General features: G+C 31.4%; 1 protein-coding gene and 1 pseudogene across 1 annotated transcript in view; both read right to left on the bottom strand.

Annotated features, from left to right (window-relative positions):
• The window catches only part of LOC111083007, a 12801-nt pseudogene extending 10182 nt beyond the window's left edge, over positions 1–2619 (bottom strand).
• A 277-nt stretch (positions 2620–2896) lies between these two features.
• The window catches only part of LOC106469086 (amino acid transporter AVT3B-like), a 103222-nt gene continuing 80727 nt past the window's right edge, over positions 2897–25391 (bottom strand). The window contains exons 11-14 of the mRNA XM_022397495.1: positions 20877–20950; positions 7240–7391; positions 7008–7067; positions 2897–6262 (exon numbers count right to left, since the gene is read on the bottom strand). Coding sequence (XP_022253203.1) covers positions 6154–6262; positions 7008–7067; positions 7240–7391; positions 20877–20950 — 395 coding nt within the window. The 3' untranslated portion in view covers positions 2897–6153. The remainder of the gene's footprint in view (positions 6263–7007; positions 7068–7239; positions 7392–20876; positions 20951–25391) is intronic.

The raw sequence follows: 25391 nt of genomic DNA, 5'->3' as shown, positions 1-25391 counted from the left end.
CCCTTATTAGTAGTGTAATTAAAATGTTTCAAATGATAAAGGTACAGAGAAAAATTAAAACCATCGATCCATAATTCTTAAAAACATATTCAAACAAATTAAGTAAAGCAATATCTCTTTAAACGGTTTTAATGTTCAATTTGAAACAGTTTTCCAGAAGGTGGAACTGTATTGTAGTAAACAGTTTGATTAAATTGGTTGTTTGTACACACCGACACACGCTTAAAAACAAGACCACAGGTCCAGAGATTGGCAGAATTAATGGTTAGGAGAAGTGGATAGCATTATTTTGTTAATTAGTCTATTTCACGAATGGTGACGCTACCGTAACTTATTCCTGACAAATTAATATTATATATATATATTATTATACTAAAATAGGTATTGGTATTTTCAACATAAGTGCCACTTTATGAGTCACTTGTGTTAAATGAGTACATCAGAGATCCATACAGGGTTGAGGTATACTTTTTTTTTATTAACACAATATCTTTCAAAGTTTTTCGTTTATTTAGTTTTCACACGATACATTAGTGAGACAAATCATCAAGTTCCTTTCGATCTAGCTAACCTATTGTTCTGTGTCATTCACCTTTGTCTTTCCACTTGTCGGACAGGTAACGTCCAGAAACTATAACCTTTCTTATTTTCTAATGGGGATAACTAAGAGTCACTCGGGTAGCACAAATCACCCTAAGAAAGTGTAATATTATAGTTTTATGTATATACGTGAACAAACTCGTACATAATGAACAACTTTTAGCTACGCAGTAAAGACAACTGTCATTCGTCCAATAAATACACACCGTGGTTTTGCGTTCTTGAATAATGGCTGTTTTCACTGTGTTACATTGAATCCAGTTTATTCCTTTTGGAGGAAAGCAATTTCATCTGAGAACAACACAGCCACAGCCTATACTTGCCTGTTAATTATTTTGATCAAGACGGAGACAATATAGTGGTTTGCATAAAGATAACACCAAAACAGATGTGAACATTTTATAACATAAAAAATATATTTTCAGGGCACAGTTGACATGGATCCGAGTTTTCCTCCTAGGAATATCATACGAGCTATTCTGACAAGCTCAAGAATCTGTTTCATCTACTGTTGATTCAAAATACACCATCAACCCCTTTCCTACATGCAATCTGTGGTAAGCAAATAATCGATGAACAAGTTTTTCTCAGTTCTATATTTGTTCATTTTCATCTAATCTAATTGATACGTTGTTAGATGGCTAAAACATATTTCACTTTATAGTGAAATGAATCTTTAAAAAGATTTTGCTTGACTTTGTTATTACGTTGAGTCTAATATTAATTGCTACCTGTCATCTTACCTTATACCTTTGTTAATTGAGAAACCTAGTTTCTTTGTAGTTCAGCCGACAAAGCTATTCAAAAGCACATATTCTCTTTTAATCAGTAGTTTATTGCTCGCTGGTCAGTTTGACTGCTTAATATATGGAGTCCTCAGAATTTAAATTAATTTTATTTTATATTTTAAGTTCTCATTATCTTACCTTAACGGTACTTAAATATATATCATTCTATAAATTTGCTAGCTCAAAGTATGTTATTAAGCACACTTGTGTTTTTCTCATGAATAGCACAACAAACAAGTCAGGTTAGGATCCAGTTCAAGATAAATAAACTGTTAGTGCACCATGTCTAGTAGTTACTTCTTTATCTGTATTTGTATTGTTTGTGAGAAAAAATAATTTAGACAATCATATTTATCCAGACAAAGGACCAAACAATTTAACAATAAATTGACTTGGTACAAAATAATTACACTTAAATATGGCAGTTAGTCTAACAAAAAATATGAAATTAGAAAAAAGGTCAAATTTAAAATAATTAAAAACACCCACTAATTTGTTTGTTTGTTTATTATTAAGCACAAAGCTACACAATGGGCTATCTGTGCTGTGCCCACTATGGGTATTGACACCTGGTTTTTAGACTTGTGAATGAACAACTGGGGGACAAAAAGCCAGCTTTATGGATGCAACGTCAGAAACTACTGCAAACAGTAGTAGCTCTGTTTCACTATTATAAAAATAAACCAGCATCCTTTGAAATATATATTAAAATCACCAAGCTTAAAAAAAACAAACTTAAAAGTAGGTTAAGTAAGAGAAAATATTTCCACAACATTTCCTCATGTTAAAATGTATACTGACTAAAGGCACTACATTACCCAGATGAAATGCTGTGGAACTATTTCATCATGATAAAATGTATACTGACTAAAGGCACTACATTACCCAGATGAAATGCTGTGGAACTATTTTACCATGATAAAATGTATACTGTCTGAAGGCACTACATTACCCAGATGAAATGCTGTGGAACTATTTTACTATGGTAAAATGTATACTGTCTGAAGGCACTACATTACCCAGATGAAATGCTGTGGAACTATTTTACTATGGTAAAATGTATACTGTCTGAAGGCACTACATTACCCAGATGAAATGCTGTGGAACTATTTTACTATGATAAAATGTATACCACCCAAAGATACTATGTAATCGAGATGAAACAGTGTAGAAATATTTTATCACTTACTTTGCAGTGTTTTGACAAATTCTGAAAATAGCATTTAGCCATATTTACTTTGGTAATATATTTGAAGATCTTAATAGTGAAAGCAAAGAAGCCTTTGTCCAATACAAGGGCTCATTCAGGATATGACAGACAGTGTTTTATAACTATAAGAAACATGAATGTTATAATTACATGAAATACAGCTTATTTATCGGTTTATGCAAACTTTGGTAAAACAATATGCAGTGCTTCTATGTTCAATGTAAAAAGTTTGATAAATACAATTACCAAAAGGTTTACCAACAGTTAAGTAAACAGATTACACAAAGACAGAAATATGTAAATAAAAATAGTTTTATTTACACTCAGAAGTTGCAATTTAGTTCTTATAAAATATTACTTCTGATACTACAACACTTCTTTATTAAAAGAGGCTACAAAAACAAATGTTTCAACCCTTACCAAGTAAATAAAAAAAAATTGGTATTTAAAACATTCTAAAGACTTGTGTGCACATACATAATTTACCAAGATGAACACTCATTAATCAAAAACCTTATTTACAGAAAATGTTATGTAACTTTGCTTATAAAAGTAAAACATCACTAAAACAATAGTTAACTGATGGGTTTTAAGTTTCAAAGTTTTATACACCGTGTTATTGCAATTTGAAAAGCTTACAAGTTACATTTTGAGATTAACCAGCTAACTGTTAGAGGGGGATAAAAAAAATGTTTATAAATATTTTTAGTTTTTGCACAATTCTTATTACAAGCATATGAAACTGAAAACTCACCAAAAGAAATATATTTAAAATACTTAGTACAGTATTAATTAACTAATTTTCCACTTTTAACAAGCTGTCATCTCTTCACTGAGAGAATATGGGCTAATATAGCTAAAACACTGTGGAATCTGGAGTGTACACCAAACACTAGAGATGGCCATAAAGAAAAGGTGTCAGATAAAAAAAAGAAAGAAAGAAAGAAGCAACTAAGGTTATTTTAATAAAGATATTAAACAACAATATTGAAATGCCATTAGCAAAACAATACGACTTATTGAACGGAAATTAGATTATAAACCTTCACAAATAATTTTTATAATTCTGCCTAAAGAACACTTCCAAAAATATTTTGAAGAATACTTCAACAGTGTTGAGTACCTTCAAAATCTTGACCTCTTAACTTTAAGCCAAAGAATTCTGAATAAACAAAACCTGAAACAGGATATCTATCTTTAAATCACTTTAGAAAAATAAAATTAGACATGCACACTATATAAATCACTGTTCACATGAACTTCTAAGAAAATAATATTAAAATTCCTCCATAGTTAGTTTTAAAAGCCATTTCTGTTGATAAGAAATGGAAATGTACATTATTACACCTACCTTCTGCACATAGTTGAACAAACACTATTTAAAAGCCAAACTTTATAGTACAAATTCAGTGTATAATTTACCAACAAAATAGGATTTATAAATTATGAAATAACTCATTTTTAAAATGGAAAACAAAATGTACCTTTTTAATTCTAACAAGAATGCAACATTTTATTATTTTCATTATTGTTTTAGTTACTGGTAGTCAGGAGTAAATGGAATTCCTGATAACCCACATGAACTCAAAAACATATCTTAACTCATTCATGCTAAATAGCATTCTGTTTGACATCATCTGTTCTGAAACTTTAGTAGCAAGCACAGTAACTGTGAATTCAGTTAATGCACAATCATATACAAAACACTAGTCATCAATCTTTAATTGTAGCATTATGGAGTAATCTGACCCTCATAAAAAAAAAAGACAATTTGTTTGTATGTTGCTACAGACATTTACAAGCTTTTAGGTTTTAAACTAATTTGAACTAGATCAGGTAACCCACATACACTGCATGTACTTTAGCTGAAGTTATTCAATGGCCTATAGGTTTCACAGCACATATCAGAGCATAAGTATCCCTAAATAAGGACTTGTAAGATATTTATGTTTTATAGCAGTACCAAGTAAAAGTTATTTCATTCCATGTAACAGCACAATCATTAATTGTTTCAAGTCTGCCACATTTACACTACTTTAATAAATAGTACATCAACATTTTTAAATTCATATCCATATTCTAAAAACCAAACAAATACTTAACAATTTTTAAAACAATTATGCTATATACATTATTGTCTAGTGGTTCTTAAGAACATAATTATGCTTTTTCTTCAAAACCAGAAAGATAAAAGCAGGATTTATCTGAATTTATAAACCATGTTTAAGATGGTGAACTACTTTCACAGCTAAGCTAGTAAGCCTGATTCCTTCAAGCTATTGGTTTGTACCTATATGCCACTAGTTTTGCTTTCACTATGAGACCAAAATACTTATTTGGGTGGGGCAGAAACTTAGTTTTGTTTTAAATTTTATCTAAATGTAATGAATGTAGCTATGAAAGCAAGGTCTTGAATGACTTTTAGCTTTAATATGAATGACCAGCACTTCAAATAAACTGTTTGCATGCAAAATGTTAATTATTTATTTGATCTCATAACTTCCTTCCAAATTAGATCTTTGATTTTATGAAAGGTCATTTGGAAACCTGTTACAAAATTAAAAGATATATCACTTAGAAAGGACAGCTCTAAAGAGTTACAATTTGTTAAACAAGTTACAAAATTAAAAGATATATCACTCAGAAAGGACAGCTCTAAAGAGTTACAATTTGTTAAACAAGTTATTTGGAAACCTGTTACAAAATTAAAAGATATATCGCTCAGAAAGGACAGCTCTAAAGAGTTACAATTTGTTAAACAAGTTATTTGGAAACCTGTTACAAAATTAAAAGATATATCGCTCAGAAAGGACAGCTCTAAAGAGTTACAATTTGTTAAACAAGTTATTTGGAAACCTGTTACAAAATTAAAAGATATATTGCTTAGAAAGGACAGCTCTACAGAGTTACAATTTGTTAAACAAGTTATTTCAATTTTAAATGTAATTTTTCTAGACAATATTTTGATACAGAAAAGGTTCAAAGTGACTTTTTAATAAATAATTGTGTTATACTTAGAATATGGCCACTCTAACCTTGGAGTGATGAAAGCTAGGGTAAAACAGTAACTGTATATAAAGTGAAACATAAAACTCAATGCTATACAAACATATTACACAAAACTTTTACTTCATTTCTAGAACGTTTATACCTACTAATTAGTTTGTAGCTCATTATCATGAAAACCAACAAAGCTCAGAGTAACTTCATTTCCACTTTCAAATAGAAATAACTTCTCCAAGTGATGTGGTTTGGACAATTGCATGTAATCATATTTCTTCAAGCCTCTGTGTCATTTATTCTGTTATTAAAATAACTAAATTACAAGTTATATAATATTATAGTGTCTCACCTAAAAAAAGTACCTTTGGAAAAGCATATTAATTCATCTAAAAAACAAAATTATATCAACAGAAAATTGGAACATAGTGCAATATAAAAAGAAATTGCTTCATTATTAGTTTACCAGTAAAATGAACACCTTAACCATGAGACATTACTCAGAAGATTGGTCAATTCAGCTCGAAAGATAATATCAAATATAAAGTATAACTTTCACAAAACCAAGTCACTAGTGTTTGTGACATTCAAGGCAATTGAAGACACTGGAACATTACTTGTTGAGGTTAGACGAATCACTGCATCAGTTGTACCAATAACTGTTCTAAATATCAAAACAAAAATGTTTAATCCCTCATAAAAGTTGATAGCTTTACAAAAAAGCTTCCAGTTATCAAGCATTATATAAAATTTTTTCTTAAACTGACAACAAGTAAATACAACTTTTAATTGAAGCAATATTTTTAACATTTGCAATTCCTGCCATTTATATATATATATATATATATATATTACACACACACACACACATATACTACACGCACAACTAATACACACACGCACACATATACACATGCACAAATATACACACACACACATACATATACACACACACACGCATACATATACACACACACACACACACATGCATATACACACACACACATGCATACATACATATACACACACACACATGCATACATACATATACACACACACACATGCATACATACATATACACACACACACATGCATACATATATATATATATATATATGAAGGTCCTATTTATATAAAATAAATAGCTATGGTTCTAAAAACAACATACATATATACATTTGAAAAATTCAAATCAAAACAGACTTATGATGGCATAAATCATTACTATTCCTGATCAATAATCTAGATAGTTTAAAAAGCTCAAATCTTGAGTACATGACAGCTGAATAGCTAACAGGAGCTTGATATGTTTTATATTACACCTCAGATGATGTTTCAGCTATTGAGTTTAATTCCTTATTCATTTAAACATTAATAATTTATTATGTTTCCAAGAATTCTGTGCTTACCCTAGAATACCAAGAAAGATTAGCCAGCAATCAAAGAGCCATTCTCCTCTTGTGATGGAACTAGAAAACATAATTTTGTTGTAAACAAAGTAAGGGTAAAAGAAAAAGCAGTAATACTCATGAGCTTACATATAATAATGAAATTGTTCAGATCTAGTGTAGACAATGAATGAATCTAAGAAATTACATTGTAAGCATCAAACCAACATTCACACAACAAATAAATACTCACTTTTTAAATAAGAGGATATGGAAGAGCCCAGGTAGGATGAAGGCCAATAATGTGCAGCATGTAGCTCCCACCAAGGCCATCAGATTAGCAAAATTTGGCACAGCAGTAACAATCAAGCCTGTTACAGAGACTACCACAAGTCTCAAGAAATTCTGTTAAGCAACAGAGAAACATCATTGATAACAATACTTTATTGATACAAAATTTATCAGTGCTAAAACTCACTGTGTATTAAAAAACATGCAAATGCTATACTTATTAAGGTCTTTCACATTTAAACAAAAGCCTTGCATTGATTTGTTATAGTTTAACTGATGTAACAACATCACAAAAAAAGCAAATAATCAATATTATAGCCAGAAATACTAAAATTTAGTTTCTCAAAAGTGCTTTCATATGTGTTTTAGCACTGGTTAATATGAAAATGTGACATTTATTCTTTCTGCAGCATCTTAATTTATTTAATTTTTTATTTTTTGGTTCTAAAATTATTTATATAAAACTAGACTGAAAATACAACAAATTTAAGATTTCTGTTATTAATACATTCATAATTAGCCCCAGGCATTCAAAATTATTTTTTTGTGAATTTTCTAATGACGAAAGCTCACAACATTATGTCATTATTACTTAGATATACTTAGCTATAAGAGGCTGTCACAGTTATAAGTATAAATATTTAGCCATTACTATATATATATATATATTAAAAAAACATGACTATCCAGCTTTCTTTTTTTGGCAATAAAATATCGGGCAATTAGTATATTTACAATTATGTTAAAGCTTATGACAAAATGTTGTACTATGTCAGTGTTGAGAACTTACATAATTTCAGAGGAATTATTTAATCAATGCGGGCAATGTATAGGAAAGGGAAAATTACTAAAATGGATTCCAGATGAACTATGACGATAGAAAAAACACCTGGCCTGTAAACCTTGGGAAATAAGCATTAAACTACTGGACTACAAATTATTGTATTAGAAAATTATACTATAAATATTCTAATCCATAAAAGAAATGGATCAGGATCACCTGGAACTTTCTTCATGAACTATGTTTACAAATTTTCAAACATATTTTGAAATTTGTCTTACAGAATATACTTTTATTTTGTACCAAAAACTATGTTTAGGAAATTAAAAGATAATTTAAATTTGAAGAATGTTGTTCCACTTACTGGTTGTATTTAACTAAATAACAGAAACCACAAAAAATAACATTTTGTCACAAACAGAATTACAAAAGTTACAGTAATTAAGACTTGGAATAAATTAGTAATAACTTGAAAATAATTCTTAATCAGTTATTACAATTTGGCTGATTATACTAACTGATATAGAAAAAGCTCTTACATACTGATATAACTGTTACTTAACTTCTGATATTTCATAATACACTTTATTTTGTGTATTAGAAAATGCATAAAAGCAACTAAAAATTATTAAATTCTCTTATTCTTTTATTCATATCCTCAATTGATGGTTTCAGCTTTTGTTTTGAGAAAATACAATAAGAAAAAAAAGATTTATCTTAAGAAGAACTAGAAGAACAAAATTTCTAGTAAGTATTAAATCAGATAAAAAAACAGCAAATTTATTCTTTATAGAAAAATCACAATGGGAAACAATTGTGATATTCTGGAAGGTAACAGTAAATTTGTAAAGTTTCATAAAGGTGCAACTATGCTGGTAATACATACTTAAATCAAAATACAATAAAACAAAATAAGGAAATTAACAGAACAATTGAACCAACTGGCAGGTATTTATGTGGGTTATCAAAATCACATAGAGGATATTTACAGATGTTGATATTTATATGGATTAGCAATCATACATAAAGGATATCCAGTAATACTAAGTTTTTTTTAATAATAGGACATACAAAGTTATTTAACACAGTTCACTTACTTAAAATGAATAGACAGTAAAGACAGTTATGGGTTTTCAAAATGCTTATAACTTTTCAAATTAGATCAAGAAATTGTTAAAACTAGTTTTGGTATTAAATCCTAATACACCAATTTGTCTTTACAAGAAATAACAGATTTAATACAAAACTTCCAACTTCTCAGGGTGAGAAACCGTTATTATAAAATTATATTATGTGTGATTTTAAGAATTTAGTTAAACTGGAAATTTTGTTATTCATAACTTGGGATCCTTTCATTTTAATAACTTTTCTTAAAACATTAGATGCAACAGTAAAAACTAAATCACAAAACAAATTTGTTGTTTAAAACAATTTTTATGTAAAAATACATTTCATATTTAATGAGAGACATGTACATGTATCATCTGATTGATGGAGTCAGTAAGGGTTCCAAGTTAGGACAAACATTACTGAAGAATAATGATTTCATGAAGGCCCATATACTTTTAGAAACTTCATTACAGTATGAAGATTGATTGTTTTATCGTCATTTCACAAAGTCATGTTTCTCTGTTTCAATGATATCCAAATAATTGATATATGTATAAAAAATAGAAATGAACAGAAATACTTTCTCTCATATTCCACAAACAAATGTCGGAACATGTAAAAACTGATTCAGCAATTCAAGTATCAACTGTTTATGACATCAACAAAAATTCTAGTCTTTTCAATATTATAAAACATATACAGAGCTTAAAATGAAAAAAAGAGCTCAGGATACTTGAAAGTTTTGTAAGAGTTAAGGTAAAGCCGTGTCTGAAGTAACAAAGTTTGGGTGTTCCAATACTTTTACAATGGCAAGGATTGTTCTGGTGTAGATTTGTTTTTGAGGAACTGAAAATTGTTTTAATCTATTGATTTTTTAACAACCTTGGGAACCCTATGTCCTACAGTGTATCAGTTAACAAAATAAAATGTTAATATTAATTCAAATATGGAATCCTCCAGAATGCTATAGGTTGGGAACAACATGACTTTAACCACATGAAAAATACTGTATCATGATATTTACCATTCAACAATCAGGAAATGAAGGTCAGTTAAGTTTCTTAAAATGCACTGATTCACAGATATGGTATGTCAGCATACCATACATTTTCTATGGTCTTATTTCAATGTAGAAATTTTCAAAAATATTTGCTTACTCTAGGTATGTGCATTATAACACATGGTGAAGAAAGCTGGTACATTGATTTCACTCTAGCTACCTTTGTTCTTTATCAATGCAGTGGAAAAGCCAACGAAAACAGGGTAAACTCTAGTTCCGAGTCACTGCTTTACAAAGTAACCCAAGGAGGTTATGAAAGTAATTTGTGCGTGAGCCAGAGGCAGTCAATTTTAAGCTAATAGAGTACGTGACAATGTGTAATGATGATACAGGTATATGGCAACATATTTATGAATAAATGTATGTGTGGTCTTACATACATATATGGATGTTATACCAAGTCATTCATAAGTATTGTATCATGTGAATGGATCAAATACAAACAATACAATTGCTAAGTAAATAAAGGATTTCATCTGGATGTTATAACCCTGTGATATGAGATTAACTCTCGTTACTAACCTGAAAGTATTATTTGAAGATAAAATCTACTTGTTATTTTCATTAATACTGGTGAGAAAATGTTTCAGTTTTGCTGTTAAAATATTTGGCAAGTAGTGAATGAAAAAAACAATATATTTGAGAGAAGACACAGTTTTACCTAGTGTTTTTTGGTAAGAGTGGTGTAAAGTATTTTGACTAGATCAAATTCAAATATTTATGAGTTAGTAATATTATCAGTAGTAATTGAAATTCACAGACAGTAGTTTAGACATTGTGACAAATATTAACTTACCATCATCCAAACAAAGCCAAGAAGATGGGGCTTTTAACTTGACAAAGGTTGAGGCATCAATATTTAAGTGTTCCTGAGATCAACTCCTAAAAAAACTGCTGAAGGGGATAACAAACAAATCCATGTCACAGAAGATCCCCATCTACAAGCAAAATTGTCATGAGATGGATGCAATATGGACTGAGGCTTGGACTCTCTCAACAGGGTAGAGGACCAGCTGCAGCTAATACTTGTGTTGTGGAGGAGATATGTCACATGTGGACCGATTTCACACACACACACACAGATGGTCTTGGTCAAAGCCTGAGACATCAAGAGAGCCACTATGGTATCTAAATCACAAGACAACTGCAGTACCTGAGGAACTGGTTATGAAGAGGAGAGTGAAGCTTTGTGCTTGCTCTAGGTAAGTCATGTATATTTTGTATATACCTGCTTGCTTTTCTTTGAATAAACAATCGACATGATTTATAATATATTTTTGTTTTAAAAAGTGTCAGATATACGGGTATTTCTTGCAGTTTTCTGTGAGATTATTATTGTGATTAATTTTTGAAAGTTTGATTTGTTTTGTTTTGAATTTTGCACAAAGCTACACGAGGGCTATCTGCACTAGCCGTCCCTAATTTAGCAGTGTAAGACTAGGGGGAAGGCAGCTAGTCATCACCACCCACTGCCAACTCTTGGGTTACTCTTTTACCAATGAATATTGGGATTGACAATCACATTATAATGCTCCCACAGCTTAAAGGGCAAGCAGGTTTGGTGGGACGAGGATTCGAACCTGCGACTCTCAGATTGCGAGTTGAGCGCTCTAACCATCTGGCCATGCCAGCCCAAATATTTGAAAGAGTTTGTTTAATATTTATATTACTTCAAAGCCATCACTAAGAATTCATTTTTTGTATCTAGTAAATTTGATTTTGTATTATAATTGTCATGTACATTTAAACGTTTTATTTTAGTACTGTACATAAATTTCAGTATGTTTTAAGTTCTACTTTCTTTTATTTTTGAGTAACAAATGTATTTTGTATTTTATTGAGTGTCAGGTGAATTATTTTGTGAGTTTAGTTTGTATATTTATTATCTTGTAATTAGGGTGTGTGTTTAAAACATTCAATCTTTTCTTTATATGAATTGTGTTTAATATATATGTAACTGTTCTTAGAGAGTTAATTTCATTTTATAATTTAGAAATTTGACTATTGTTTTCTTGTTCAAAAACTTCTAATATGCATTATTGTGTGTGTGATAATTTTTATTAAAGGCTATTTTGATGATTGATTTGTAATCATTTTTGAGGACTGTTATACATTGTGCTTTGTATTTTGTTTCTTTATTTCATATGCTTTTATACTTTTCTTTAAGCATTGAATCTCTGTTTGAGGTCTTATCTTTCTAATCTTAAGTTTGTATTTCATGGTTAAAAAGATTTGCTGCTGTATTAAGGTTACAATGATAATATCATAGATAAATGGCTTTGAACAGTAAAATGCAAATGTATTATTTGTTAAAATTTTGTCACTATTGCTAGTGTATAGAGTACTCTTTCCAAGCTGGAATTGATTAACCATAAGAAGAACAATACCGGTTAGGCTAGCAACAATTTTTGGTCAAGCATGTAATTTCACAAAATTTGATGTCTTTTCACCTCAATAAAAGTGCTGGAACTGCAAAATTTAGAAATTAACATGGTAGTTACATAATAACTATAACTGTAACATTTCTCAGACTCTAATAAATAAATAGCCATATGTAAGATTTACCTAGTAATACAGTTTTGCTGCATAAAAAAAAAAAGGGGGGGTTGGGCAGCAGATTGAGAACTTGCCTAGGGTGACAAAATAGCTTGTGTTAGGCCTGAATGACAGAAAAAAACAACAATGCAAAATATAACAGTTCTCATAGAAAAAAAAAAGTGTTTTTGCACATACACATACATGTAGATCTATGCTGCACAAAAAAAACACAGGGTCATTCACTATCACTAAGTACCAGCCAGAAAACAACAATTTTCTTAATAAAAGAATATTAATAAACAGTACTTAACAAAACATACGTCTTCCAGTCAGGTGTATGACTGAAGACCGATGTGCCTATCTTTATGCATCTTTTCTGCAAGATGTTTCATGTGGGTTCTTCATGATTTCGGATGTGAGTCCACTTACAAGAACTTTGTATTAATGAGTGAATATCGTTCTTTTTATTTTTCATTGTGATAGCAATCAATTATTTATTTTATTTTTAGGGATAATAATTATTTTCATTATCTTTGGTCTCAACAAGGTTAATAGGTAGTTTCATTTTATACTATTTACATTAATAAAAAACAATAATAATAAAGAAGAGAGACCAAGACAAGTGTAATAATAAAATGGCCATTCAGAGTGACCTTATGACCCAAAGGTTACCAAAATCAATTTCATGAATAAAACTAAGCCGAGTACATGAAAACACTTCTTAAATTACCCTATTACATCTTAATCACATTTTGTCTTGTACTGGTCACATGGGTTTCTTAATGTCTGATCCCATACTTCAACTTTTATTGCTTAGATATTTTTCACATCATGAGGTACTGTACGAAGATGCTTTTCTATTAAAGACTAGTTAGAAAATTTAAAACTGTTGATTTGGGATTATGGTAAATCATGGCAGTCCATGGTTCAGATGACTAATTCTAAGATGTAAAGTGTCTTCTAGCAAAGTTTTAACAGTTGTTTCAAGTCAAATTACACCCACTAAACATGATGATCAAGAGCTGGGAACACTTACCTTTTCTCATCTGAAGACATAACCATATCCATTTTGAAAATAAATTTTTTCACTGTGAAAAGTTTGAATAAACTAATGAACTTATATATCAATTCAGGATAAATGACTGCTCTTTGTGAATCTGTTACCAATTGGTACTAAAATACGATTTTTTGAGAATTGGAGCATGAAATATCCCAACATTTGTGAAAATTACAAGGTGATCAACAAGTTTTTTATTTTCCTTAAAATCATTTTTTTAACAACCTTTGTTTATTCTATTTTAATTAAAAACTAGATGTTTTCTTCTTTCAAATGACCTCAAACTCAAGTCTCCAGGCATAATAATCATTATGATGATGTAATGCAAAAGAGTTCCACCCTAATAGGATTTTCCACACAGCTGAAATCTAATTGTCACATGTAAACAGAATGCATTCAAACCCATTCTTTTCATTCACATAAACAAAATAGTTTGTAAGTAAGTTGCATTTGTAAGTTAATTCCTTGAAGGCAAATTATGCAATTTTTTAATATTCTTTAATTACAGGCTTTGTGGGCTCATATTAACATTTAGGAGACCTCTTACCTGTTTTTCTTTGTTTTTTCTCTCATCATCAGTAGTGCAAATTGCAGTCAGAAATGAGTTTTGATCATCTGATTTTTATTCCCAAGAAACCAAAATTAACCTTAACTTTAGAAAAGTGCATTATCTGTCAAGCAGATAGTTCTGACCTCTTGTGGACAATTTATAAGACAGAAGATTCCTCAAAATAAATGAAAAATCCTTTAACCCTTATAGGGTTTTTATCATTTTATATTAAGACTTCTTGAACCTTCATGGATCCATCAAGTTGATACTCAAAGTATTTAGAAGAAATCTAAGTGCTGTTTCTTCAGGAACATCAAAATCCAAGTGATTTTCTTGCAAAAGAACTAAAGTGGCACAATTTTTGCTCACAGAAAATTAATAGTCATAACGTTTGTGAAGAATTGAATACTTTGGTTCCTAAAACCAGTTCACAGTTGCCGAGATAACGCATTCCAACCTTTAACTACAAGCATGTTGAATTCTGATTGATTCAAAACATAGTATAGCATTTGTAACTTTGTGTATTTCAATGACTCTGAGTAAACTATACCTCAGCACTGATGAACATTTTATGTGGCCTAGTATAACATCATAATAATGAACACTATGCCTCGAGATTTGAGTTTAGTCATTTGAAAGAGGAAGACAAAGTTTTTAATTAAAATAGAATAAACAATGTTAAGTGAGAAAGTTTTAAAATTCTATATTACTATTAATTTATAAGATTTGCAAAGAGCAGTAAATCAGCTTTAAACTGAGGTATAAGTTCACTAGTTTGTTCAAACTTTTCATGGTAAAAAGATATATTTTCAGAATGTGCTGGTTAATACCTTCAGGAGAGAAAACTTAGGTATTCCCAGGTTCTGAGAAGTGGCAGACCCTCACCATCATGTTTAGTTGGTTGGAATTGACCACTAATAACTGTCAAACCTTTCTGAGCACACACAAACACACATTCAATCATTTTTTTCATCCTAGAAATTTTTAATCCCCAACTACAATGAAATCATTGCATCTTATAATTTTTTCAGTTGCAGATTTTTTTTTCATAAATAATGCATTAAAAAGTCAAAATATTCAAACAATCATAATCTACATGAAATCTACAGAATTTTTATAATCACCTTATTTGTAAATGTCCTCTATTGACCCCATTAAATTTAAACTGGTGTAAAATATTCCATTTTTTCTATGTATTTCAGTGAGATACCACTTGAATACTACCTCTGATATTCACTTTTGCCACTCCTCTTTTGCATAGTGGTAAGGAGTTGGGGAAATTGGAAACAGATTCAGAGCATAAGAAATCAAATTAGTTTTAAAAATAAGTCTAAAAGATTTAAAAATCAGTATAGAAGATTCAAAAATAAGTTTAGCTGCTACTGTTCTAATATTAGGAGTAAAAAGAACAAAACAAATGAGTTCAGGGATCATGTTGAAATGTAGGGCTGACAAAATGGGAATTGCTGAAATCTGGTCAGATTTGAAGATCATAGATAATATGAAATATTTTGAAAACCAATATGATAAAGTTTTTTTTAATAGCAACAGATTTTCTAAAAGAGGAGATAGAGTTATCAATATTGTATTTTTACCAGAATTTACACTTTTCCAAAACTTCAGCAATAAAAGGTATGCTTTTCAAGGTTTTCAAAGCCTTGACTTAAGAGGAAGGGCAGGGCACTTTCAAGGTTTTCAAGCAAGTGTAAAACCAGAATTCTCTGAGTCCCGAAGAACTCAAGGTCCATCTTCAGACCAAAGTTATGAATCAAAAGTTTACACTAACCCATCAACTATCCTTAACCTTAATAAATCTTTAGTTAAGGTTAAAACCAAAAATGGCCAAAACAAATTTTCTAAATGCTTGTATTATCTTTCATTTCACATAAAATCAGTGGAAAATCCAAGTAACTTTCATGAAAAACTACTTGCCTAAAAAACAGCTGAAAACGAGATTACACCCGACTGATCTCTTCATAAAATCAGCACTGATTCACAATCATGTCCTGGAAATCAGAACAAATGTAAAGCTTGTAAAGAAAATCACATACAGAATGACATGTACAATTTGTTACACCCTCTAACAAGTAGATGTACAAAGAGAATAAAGAGAGCAGTACATAAGAAACTGTACTGAAGGCAAAAATGCTCCATTTCGAATTATCACACTGCAGTATCAAATTGCAGGAACCTCTGTTATGTAAATATTAATATGTAGCTATAAATGCTATTAATAGTCACTATAAAAAGAACTTGCTCCACTACAAATAAGTTACTCTGATGGAAAATAGAAAACCTAGTCAATATTCAGTGATAAAAAATGAGCAACATCACAGTTGACTCTTCTTTCTTTGTATAATATCCAAATTAAACATAGGTAAACTGTGTAACTGTTCATGCATGCAAGAAATGTGTGATAATGAAAATATTTTTTTTGCCTTCTGTATTGTAATGCATAATCTTCAGTGTGATTTAGAGGACTGAGATCAGAGATAATTGTTAGTCAGGTTTTAAAAGTGTTATATTTGCCCACTTAACCCTATGTGCACAGGTGGGGGTCAAAGTGTACATGCCTTAGCATTTTACAGAGCACCATTCAATATGGTATTATGTATTTGATGTCAGTTAGCAATTATTCATTTTATTGCTGATTTAGTGAAATTCATGGTAGAGAAAAGTAAATACCAGATGCAATATACAGGGATACTGAAAAATCTGTAGATATACATTTTGAATGTTCTAGAGGTTATGCAAATGCAATATGAAAACAGTATAACAGACAAAAGTACTTTAATTCTTCATATGAATATCACCCTGTACTCTGAATTGTCAGAGTTCTGAGTCAGAATCACATTGTCAATTCACAAACAAATCTTGGGTACCACATCTGATCTTTGCGTACAACAGATTTGTATATTTTACTAAAAGCTTGCCATATTTTGTGTAGATACACATAGTAAATTCGGAATTATAATCAACATTCTTTTTCCATAAGTAATGACATAAACCCATATATATTTTTTGGTACTAAAGACAAATCCTGCCACATATGTATCTCATGGCCAACTAGGATTTATAATTTCTCACAAAATAGTGGGAGGGGTAAGTTATAATTTTCCTAAGTGAAAATGTATTTTCGATAGGTACTTCCCTCTTCTTGCAAGACTGGCTTTACTCATTTTGTGCTGCCCTCTGTATGCAAAAATTTTCAGAAATGCATGCCACAAGCCTTCATCATCCCTCTTTTAGAATCCAAAGTTCCAACACGTCTCTCATGCAAATAATCATGCGTCACCTCTCCACCAATACGACAGCACTACTATCAGGTGATGCATGTGACTTCCTCTAGGCACTACTACCAAACTATCACTTCAAAGTTTGGCAGAAGATGCAAGCACCAGAAGATTGTGGAGAGGATGGGTTAGAAGTGCAAGTGGAGGGAAGTACCTATAGGAAATACATTTTCACTTAGGAAAATTAAAACTTCCAATAAGGTACTCTTCTTCTGTTCACAAGATTAGCTTGAATCTGACATTGAAATGGAGGAGGAACCTGTACGAGGGAAGACATATCCTCTGGAAGCATCAGAAGGACACCCCTGAAATGAGAGGAAGAGATCAGATGATCTGAGGAGGGGCACAGCACCACATCTGAGCCATGTATCTCTTTGTCAAGAACATCGACATGATAAGGAAGACCAGACATGGTGGAACATGAAGGGAACACATCCACATGGAAGAGGATAGCTTAGCAATGTGATCTTAAACAGAAATTAGAAGCACTTAATCCCACGATGAAAAGTGGGCAAGTGAGGATGTATCCCATGGTGTAGATTGGCTAGGGCACAATTGACCATACTCGGTAAGTCAACTACATCCAAAACCTCACTCACTGGGTACCAACATCCTTGCGAGGGTAGGATGAAGATCATACTGTCTTCACCTCAGGGTCATAAGGAAACCTATCATTCGACTACAGAAACTCACAAGGTAGCCTAATGCCAGGGATCCAAGAATATGAGGGAAGTCCATTGCAAGCATTCAACCCCCGCAACCGTGAAACTAACCTGAAATAACCTCATCACCAAATAAGGGAAACTCATGACAGAAGCAGAAACAAGCCATGTAGACCTTCTGTGACCCACAACACAAGTTGAAAGGGTAAGATGGACAACCCAAAACCTGTATGAAGACTTATGTGATGGGTTCACTTGATCTCCAAAACCATGGAAGCACAACCCCATGGCATGAATATGCTGAGCAAAGGCATGGACCACAAGACAAAACATGTATGGTGCTGAGGCTAGGCCGAAAGGTAAGCTGTAAAATTGGTATATGACCCCCAGATGGATAAAGTTAAGATATGGACGTGAACTCTCTGCCACACAAATGTGTAAGTGTTGGAAACATCCACCTTTGTCATCCAAAGACCTGAAAAAAATACCCACCAAAGAGAGAGGTATGTCTCCATGGTAAAGCAAGGAGTGTGAGCATACTAATTGAGACAGGATAAATTGATGACAGGATGCCAGTCCCTGGTCTTCTTGGGAACCACAAACAGGTGGGAGTAAAATCCCCATGAACTTTGTGGAGCTGTTTGAATAGCCTGTTGTGTGATGAGGTCCTGAACCGCCTCTGACACACACTGGCATGTAGAGGAATCCTGAGGAGAAGGGAAGGTAATGGGAACACTGGATAAGGAAGAAAGGGAGAGGAAGGGGATAATGCATCCCTCCAAAAGCACTCTGTGAACCCAGACATTGACAAGAAAAGATCCCCACTGATGAACGAAATTCAAGAGATGAGCCTTCACTGGGCTTGAACCAACTACATAGTCACTGGTACTGCTGCTGGCAGATCATGCATCATCAAGTAATTAGTCTAACATTGGCATTGCAGAAGGGTGGAACAGGAAGAGGTTGAAGACAGGAATCAGTGCAGCTACTAAGTTAGTAAGGGTAATATGTTGATGGCATAAGAGGTCCCAACAACAAGCAAACCATTTCTGAAGCACGAGAGCCGAAGATGACAGATGAGCCAACTTAGAAGTAAGGATGGAGAGGATTTCAGCAGAAAACCTCTCAGAGTTCCTGTGAAGAGCCTCTGACAGAAGTTGAAGGTAGGAAAGGTACCTTAACGGGGTCATGACACTGAGACAAAGGCGAGAAAATTGGGCTTGGGTAAGATAGACAGGGTAATCTGGGTTTGCCCCTCAAACGGGTAGAATCCGACCACATCAATTGTTGGTCAAGAAAGGGAAAGTCCACCTGATGATAAGCAAGGGAGGACTGATCTGAAGTCTATGGGGTACAAGGCAATGCATACTAACACCCTCAGCTCAGCTCAAAAGGCTCAGGAGAAAGTGGGGCAGAAGCAGGCAAGAGAGGTTGGCTCATATACCCCTGAATCTCTTGGTGAGTGAGCAATGACATATCTCCCTGCACCCGTGGGTGAAAATACTGCATCAGATGCAGGCGAAGTACCCGAAATAGTGATTGTAACTTTGGAATCCATAAGTGGCAAACATGAGGAAGTAATGTTTTAATAAAAACATTAACTCCACAACTGTGAAGTGTAGTAAATAAAGGTAAGAAAAATATAAAAAAATTTAAATCAAACCACTTCAAGGTAACTGAACAATGCAAGAAAAAACGTTTGAACTTGACAGCTGCCAAATGAAAAGGGATAGTATGATAGTGGCACATAGAGGGAGTCACATACGTCACGTGATAGTAGTGTTCACCTATTGGTGGAGAGGTGATGCATGTTGATTTACATGAAAGATGTGTTGGAACTTTGGATTCCAAAAGAGGGATGATGAAGGCTTGTGGCATGCATTTCTGAAAAAGTTTGCATACAGAGGGCAGCACAAAATGAGAAAAGCTAATCTTGTGAGAGGAGGGAGAGTACCTTCTCAAAATTTATAGAGGTTGGGCACTTAAAGGGGCAAATACAGTAATGATTTTCTTAAGTAGAAACCTTATTATAAAAAAATTCTTTTCTTCAAAAATTTATTTATGATGCACTTTTGATAATGCATACTTTATTTTTATTACAACTCTTGATAAAATAATCACTTGAAGTTACTGTATCATATCTTTTAACAAGTAACCTAAAACTACTATTTTGGATGTTCTGTTAATTTAGTTTCTTTGCTTTGTACTTATATATTACAGTCTAATTTTTGGATGAATTCTTAAAATAGCACTTAAGTTCCACAAGCTGACAGTTTAATATCTGCACTTGCTTGAAGTAGGCCTAAAAACAAAAATGTGGTGAAATATCTCAGAATTGAGTCTTACCTTCACTAAATGAAACTATCAACAGAAACATAAAAACATGAATGTGTACTATACTATTCATTTTATGCTATTTAAAAATTAGAATTGATTTTAAGCTTAAATCCTAAAACATTTTCCTGCAATAAAAACGTTTCTTCTTTTTAACACGAGTGTACCAGAGAGAATTAACTCAATCCAGCAAGCTTTGCATAGAACATCATACCTCTAGATGAACAGGATTCTCTCTTACTGGAAGGCAACGATTTTCTAACAGCTTTGTTACAGGAAACAGCATCACTGAAACAGACAAGAAATTAATAGGAATTTTTTGTGAAATCATTTTACCAAAGAAAGCAAGAAAGCTTATTCATAAATACATAATAAAATTAACAGGTTTTTATAATTAACTTGGTACTGTCAACACTTACAAGCATGATATGTAAAAAAGTATATATACATATATATATATATATAAATGGGTGTAATCTGTTGTTTTTTTTAAGTTAAGCACAAAACTGCACAATGGGCTATCTGTGCTCTGTCCACCACAGGTATTGAAACCCGGTTTCTTGTATTGTAAGTCCACAGACATACCGCTCCACCAACCACAGGTATCGAAAGCCGATTTCTAGCATTGTATGTCCACAGACATATAGCTCCACCACTGGTGGGCAGGGTGCAATCTTCTACAGCATAAGTAATATACACATATTCAAGCACCATCATGTTTGAAATATCATTTGTATTTATTTAGTTGGTGGCAGTTTTGCATATTTAACATTGTTCTTCATCCAACCTAATTAAAAATAATACATAAAATATATATAATTTTTAACAAAGTCAAAACACACACACATTTATTCCATTAAAAATATTCTAAAATAAATTAATTTATTTTATAAAAATCCATAAACAATTAAAACTTGGAAATAATAAACCATGATTTAAAAATATAAAAAATCCACAAAATATTTAAATAACTTTTATGGAAAACAAAAAACGAAAGGTTTTTATAGTAAGTTATGGGTAAAAATGTTTTGAGCATCTAAGTGGACTCTCACTTAAATTTCTGATATGAAACTTGTGTTGATTCATTCTAAATCTTAAGGTTTCTGTTTGGCAAACATAACTTTCACTGCATATTGTACATTGTAATATATAAATACAGTTTCTAGAATGCAAGAGAAAGATATAAAGTTCCATCTGTGTTTCTAATGATATTAGTACTGGTAATATAACCTAGATTACACAGCTGACATCTTAAGTTTGTACAATGAGTAACACCTGGTCTATTTTTAGTATTTTGCTTATAACAAGGTGAACAGTTATGTTTTTAGATTTTCCTATAAACTACAATAACATTGATATTACTTATGGCATTTAAAGTCTTGCACTCGTAATTTTAACACACAACCCTTGGTATATGTAATAACACTTTTGACTGATTATTAACTTTTGACTCATAAAATTTGGCATGAAATATACAACAACTTCTATTTAATAAAAACATTTAATTCATTTAATCTGATACTTCAAGGATGGTTACTCCTAACGTCTAAATAAGCATGGGAGTTGGTCAGTTTATAAAAGACATCAGTGTCTAAAGAGCCATTGTCAGATATTTCAATCAATATATCCACAAATGTATAGTTTTATAAGCCTTTTCAACAATAAATTTAATGTTTGGACCTAGATCACTTAAAAGTTGACTAAAACTTAACCAGCTTAAATCTTTTTTCCAAATAATACAACAATCATCAATGTATTTGAGCCAATGTGACATCACATAAGAGTTAACATTTGACTTCATTATTTGATTAATAATGGTAAACATTCACTTCTTGTTCTATTTGTAAGTGATTAGTTTGCTGATGAGAAATAAGATAAACCCTTTCTAATAAAAATATTTAATTATTTGTAAACCAAATATTAGAGATATTTAACACAATAAGGTTGAGAACTTGGTGAACACTACTGCTACTGGTGCATTCTTCATTATCTGTTAATTGGTTTGATCATTCCTAAACTGGCTTTACAAGTTTTTTGAATGCTTTTGTTTTCCCACTTTTGGAGCTACTTCTCTGAGAATGGTTATTAAAATGGTAGTATGGGTTGTTATAATGTTGTTGCCAATATACGTTTTTGGACGGTTTCTTGTAACTTCCTTGACTTCATACGCCTCTCCATTTTCTAACTTCCATAATGGGGTAATATCTGCTTGTTCCTCTTCTATATTCTTAAAAAGGGCAGAGACAAAAATATTCAATACTGACCGTTTCATATTCTTCAGGGTTATATTCTTCGGCATAATTTTTACATGTTTAAATAAATCTTGTTTTTTATCCCAAATTGTCTTACTTTATTCTTCTTCTTCCTTACAATTTTCATTTCATTTTCTTATGAAGTATTCAGCTTGGTTTTGTTTGCTTTTTGCTAAAATACTTGCAATCACCATACAATTAATCTTCTGTACTTCTGCTAAAGTAGTAACTTGCTTGAATTTCTAATGCTTTTACTTCAATCTTAATTTTTGAATTTCAAGTTCCTTTCTTACTTACTGATGAGATGATACTTTCTTGAAACTTTTTTGGAACAAATGGTGAATCTTGAGATAAATATTCTCTATAAATTTGGGAAAATTATTAGCCTTATACAATCTCAAAAATTTTTTTTTTCAACTAAGCATGTTTCTCCAGTTTTTTTCTCTCAAACATTTTAAATACTACTACCATGGGTACAAAAATGGCACTTACCTATATGCTATTTAAATAATGGGCTTCCTAACAGAGAAGTTGTATACCATTGTTGATAAAATAATGAAATTACATGGCACTTACCTATATGCTATTTAAATAATGGGCTTCCTAACAGAGAAGTTGTATACCATTGTTGATAAAATAATGAAATTATGTTAGCCCTTTTGTGCTGTTATATTGGCTGATACACTGATGATTGTTGGATTTAAAATGGTTTAACTTCAGTCAAGTTGTAAATGATATAGATCCAAACAATTTACTTTTGAAAGGGCTTATGAAAATACAAATGTCTTGGATACATGGATGGAAATATCTGACAATGACTCTTTAGATACTGATCAATTTCCATACTTATTTAGATGTTAGAAGAAACCAGCACAGACACATCAAAAGAAATATCCTAAATATGTTAGCAAAAAGAATAGTACAGATTGCAAACATTAAAAAAAGTGTCAGATTAAATGAATTACAAATGTTTATTTTAAATAGAGATTATCCAGGTGATCTAATTGACATTTGTATACTTCATTCCAAATTATATGTTTCAAAAGCTAAAAAACAAATAGAAGTGTTCAGTCATTAATAAATACACCTCAAAGTTACATTATTAAAGAGTGCAAGAATCTGATCACCTTCTGTACATCTAACACTATTAGAAAAGCTGTAGGTAATATTATGTTGTTGTAGCTTATGGACAACCTATAAACAAAATATTAGAAATAGACAAGGTGTAACTCACTGTAAGAACTTATGATGCCAACTCTGTAATCCAGATTATATAACCAATACTAATATCATTAGAAACACAGCTGAAATGATTATGTTTCGAATTAAAATATCTTTCTTTTGCAGTCTAGAAATTTTAGTTATATGTTGATAATGATATAGCATGTGGCAAAAATTACATTGGACAAAGAGAAAATTCAAGGTTTAGGATGAATCAACACAAGTTTCATCTTATAAATTCAAGTCAGAGCCCATTAACTTTATGTGCACCAGAAAGGGTCAATGTGTGCATCCCACTACCTTTCACAGAGTTCCATTAAGCATGATAATACGTATTAGATGTTACAGTTATTAACTATTCATTATACCCTACATTGCTGATTTAAGGACAGTTTGTGGGGGAGAAAATAAAATACCATAAACAATATACAGGAGTACAAAAAAAACTGTACACATGCATTTTGGAGGTCCTAGAGGTTATGCACATACAAACTGTACAATGGAAAAAAAAGTATTTTTAATCTTCACGTGAACATCAACTTACACTTAAGACTTTTCAGTTAGAATCAGACTGACATTAGTACACAGACATATCTTGAGTACAAATACTTTTATAACACATTTGATTTTTCGTGTACAATAGACTTACATATTTTGTATAGACACACATAGTAAATACAGAATTTTAATCAACACTCCCTCTCCAACAAATAGTTGGTCCAATTTTCAAACAAGCATTTCCACTAAAAATTTCTCCATGATATATGGAGTAAAAAAAATTGACTGTTCTAAGTGCAAAGTGATTTTCATGTTAAGATTAAAAATACTTTTCTTCATCTCCAAATCATAAAATTTCATTTATGTAATATCTAAAACTTCCTAAATAACTACATTTGTTTATCCTAAATAGCTTAAACCTTGTAACAGTATACATCTGTTTCTACTTAAGTTTTATTGCTTCTTGAACCATGTCTAACTAATATTCTCACCATACAAGTTGTAAATCACTTGGCGAACATGTAGTTCACATTACCCTATCAAATTACGTAACACACGGGCTCCTCACAAGTTGCTAGCAATTGAACCTTGTGGAAATTTTTTATTATTTTACCTAATCTAACCTAAAAAGTTTCTAATTTTTACATTTTAGTTACTTTTATAATAATAAACAAACACGAAAAACAAAAAATATAGTACCTACCTGGATCTTCTTTTGTTTTGCTATTGACTGTAGATGAAATTTAACCCTACTTTTT

This window comes from Limulus polyphemus, unplaced genomic scaffold (genome assembly GCF_000517525.1).
Source record: "Limulus polyphemus unplaced genomic scaffold, Limulus_polyphemus-2.1.2 Scaffold3291, whole genome shotgun sequence".
In the NCBI taxonomy this organism is placed as follows: Eukaryota; Metazoa; Arthropoda; class Merostomata; order Xiphosura; family Limulidae; genus Limulus; species Limulus polyphemus.
The sequence above is the reverse complement of the archived record's forward strand: the minus strand, read 5'-3'. Positions and strand labels throughout refer to the sequence as shown.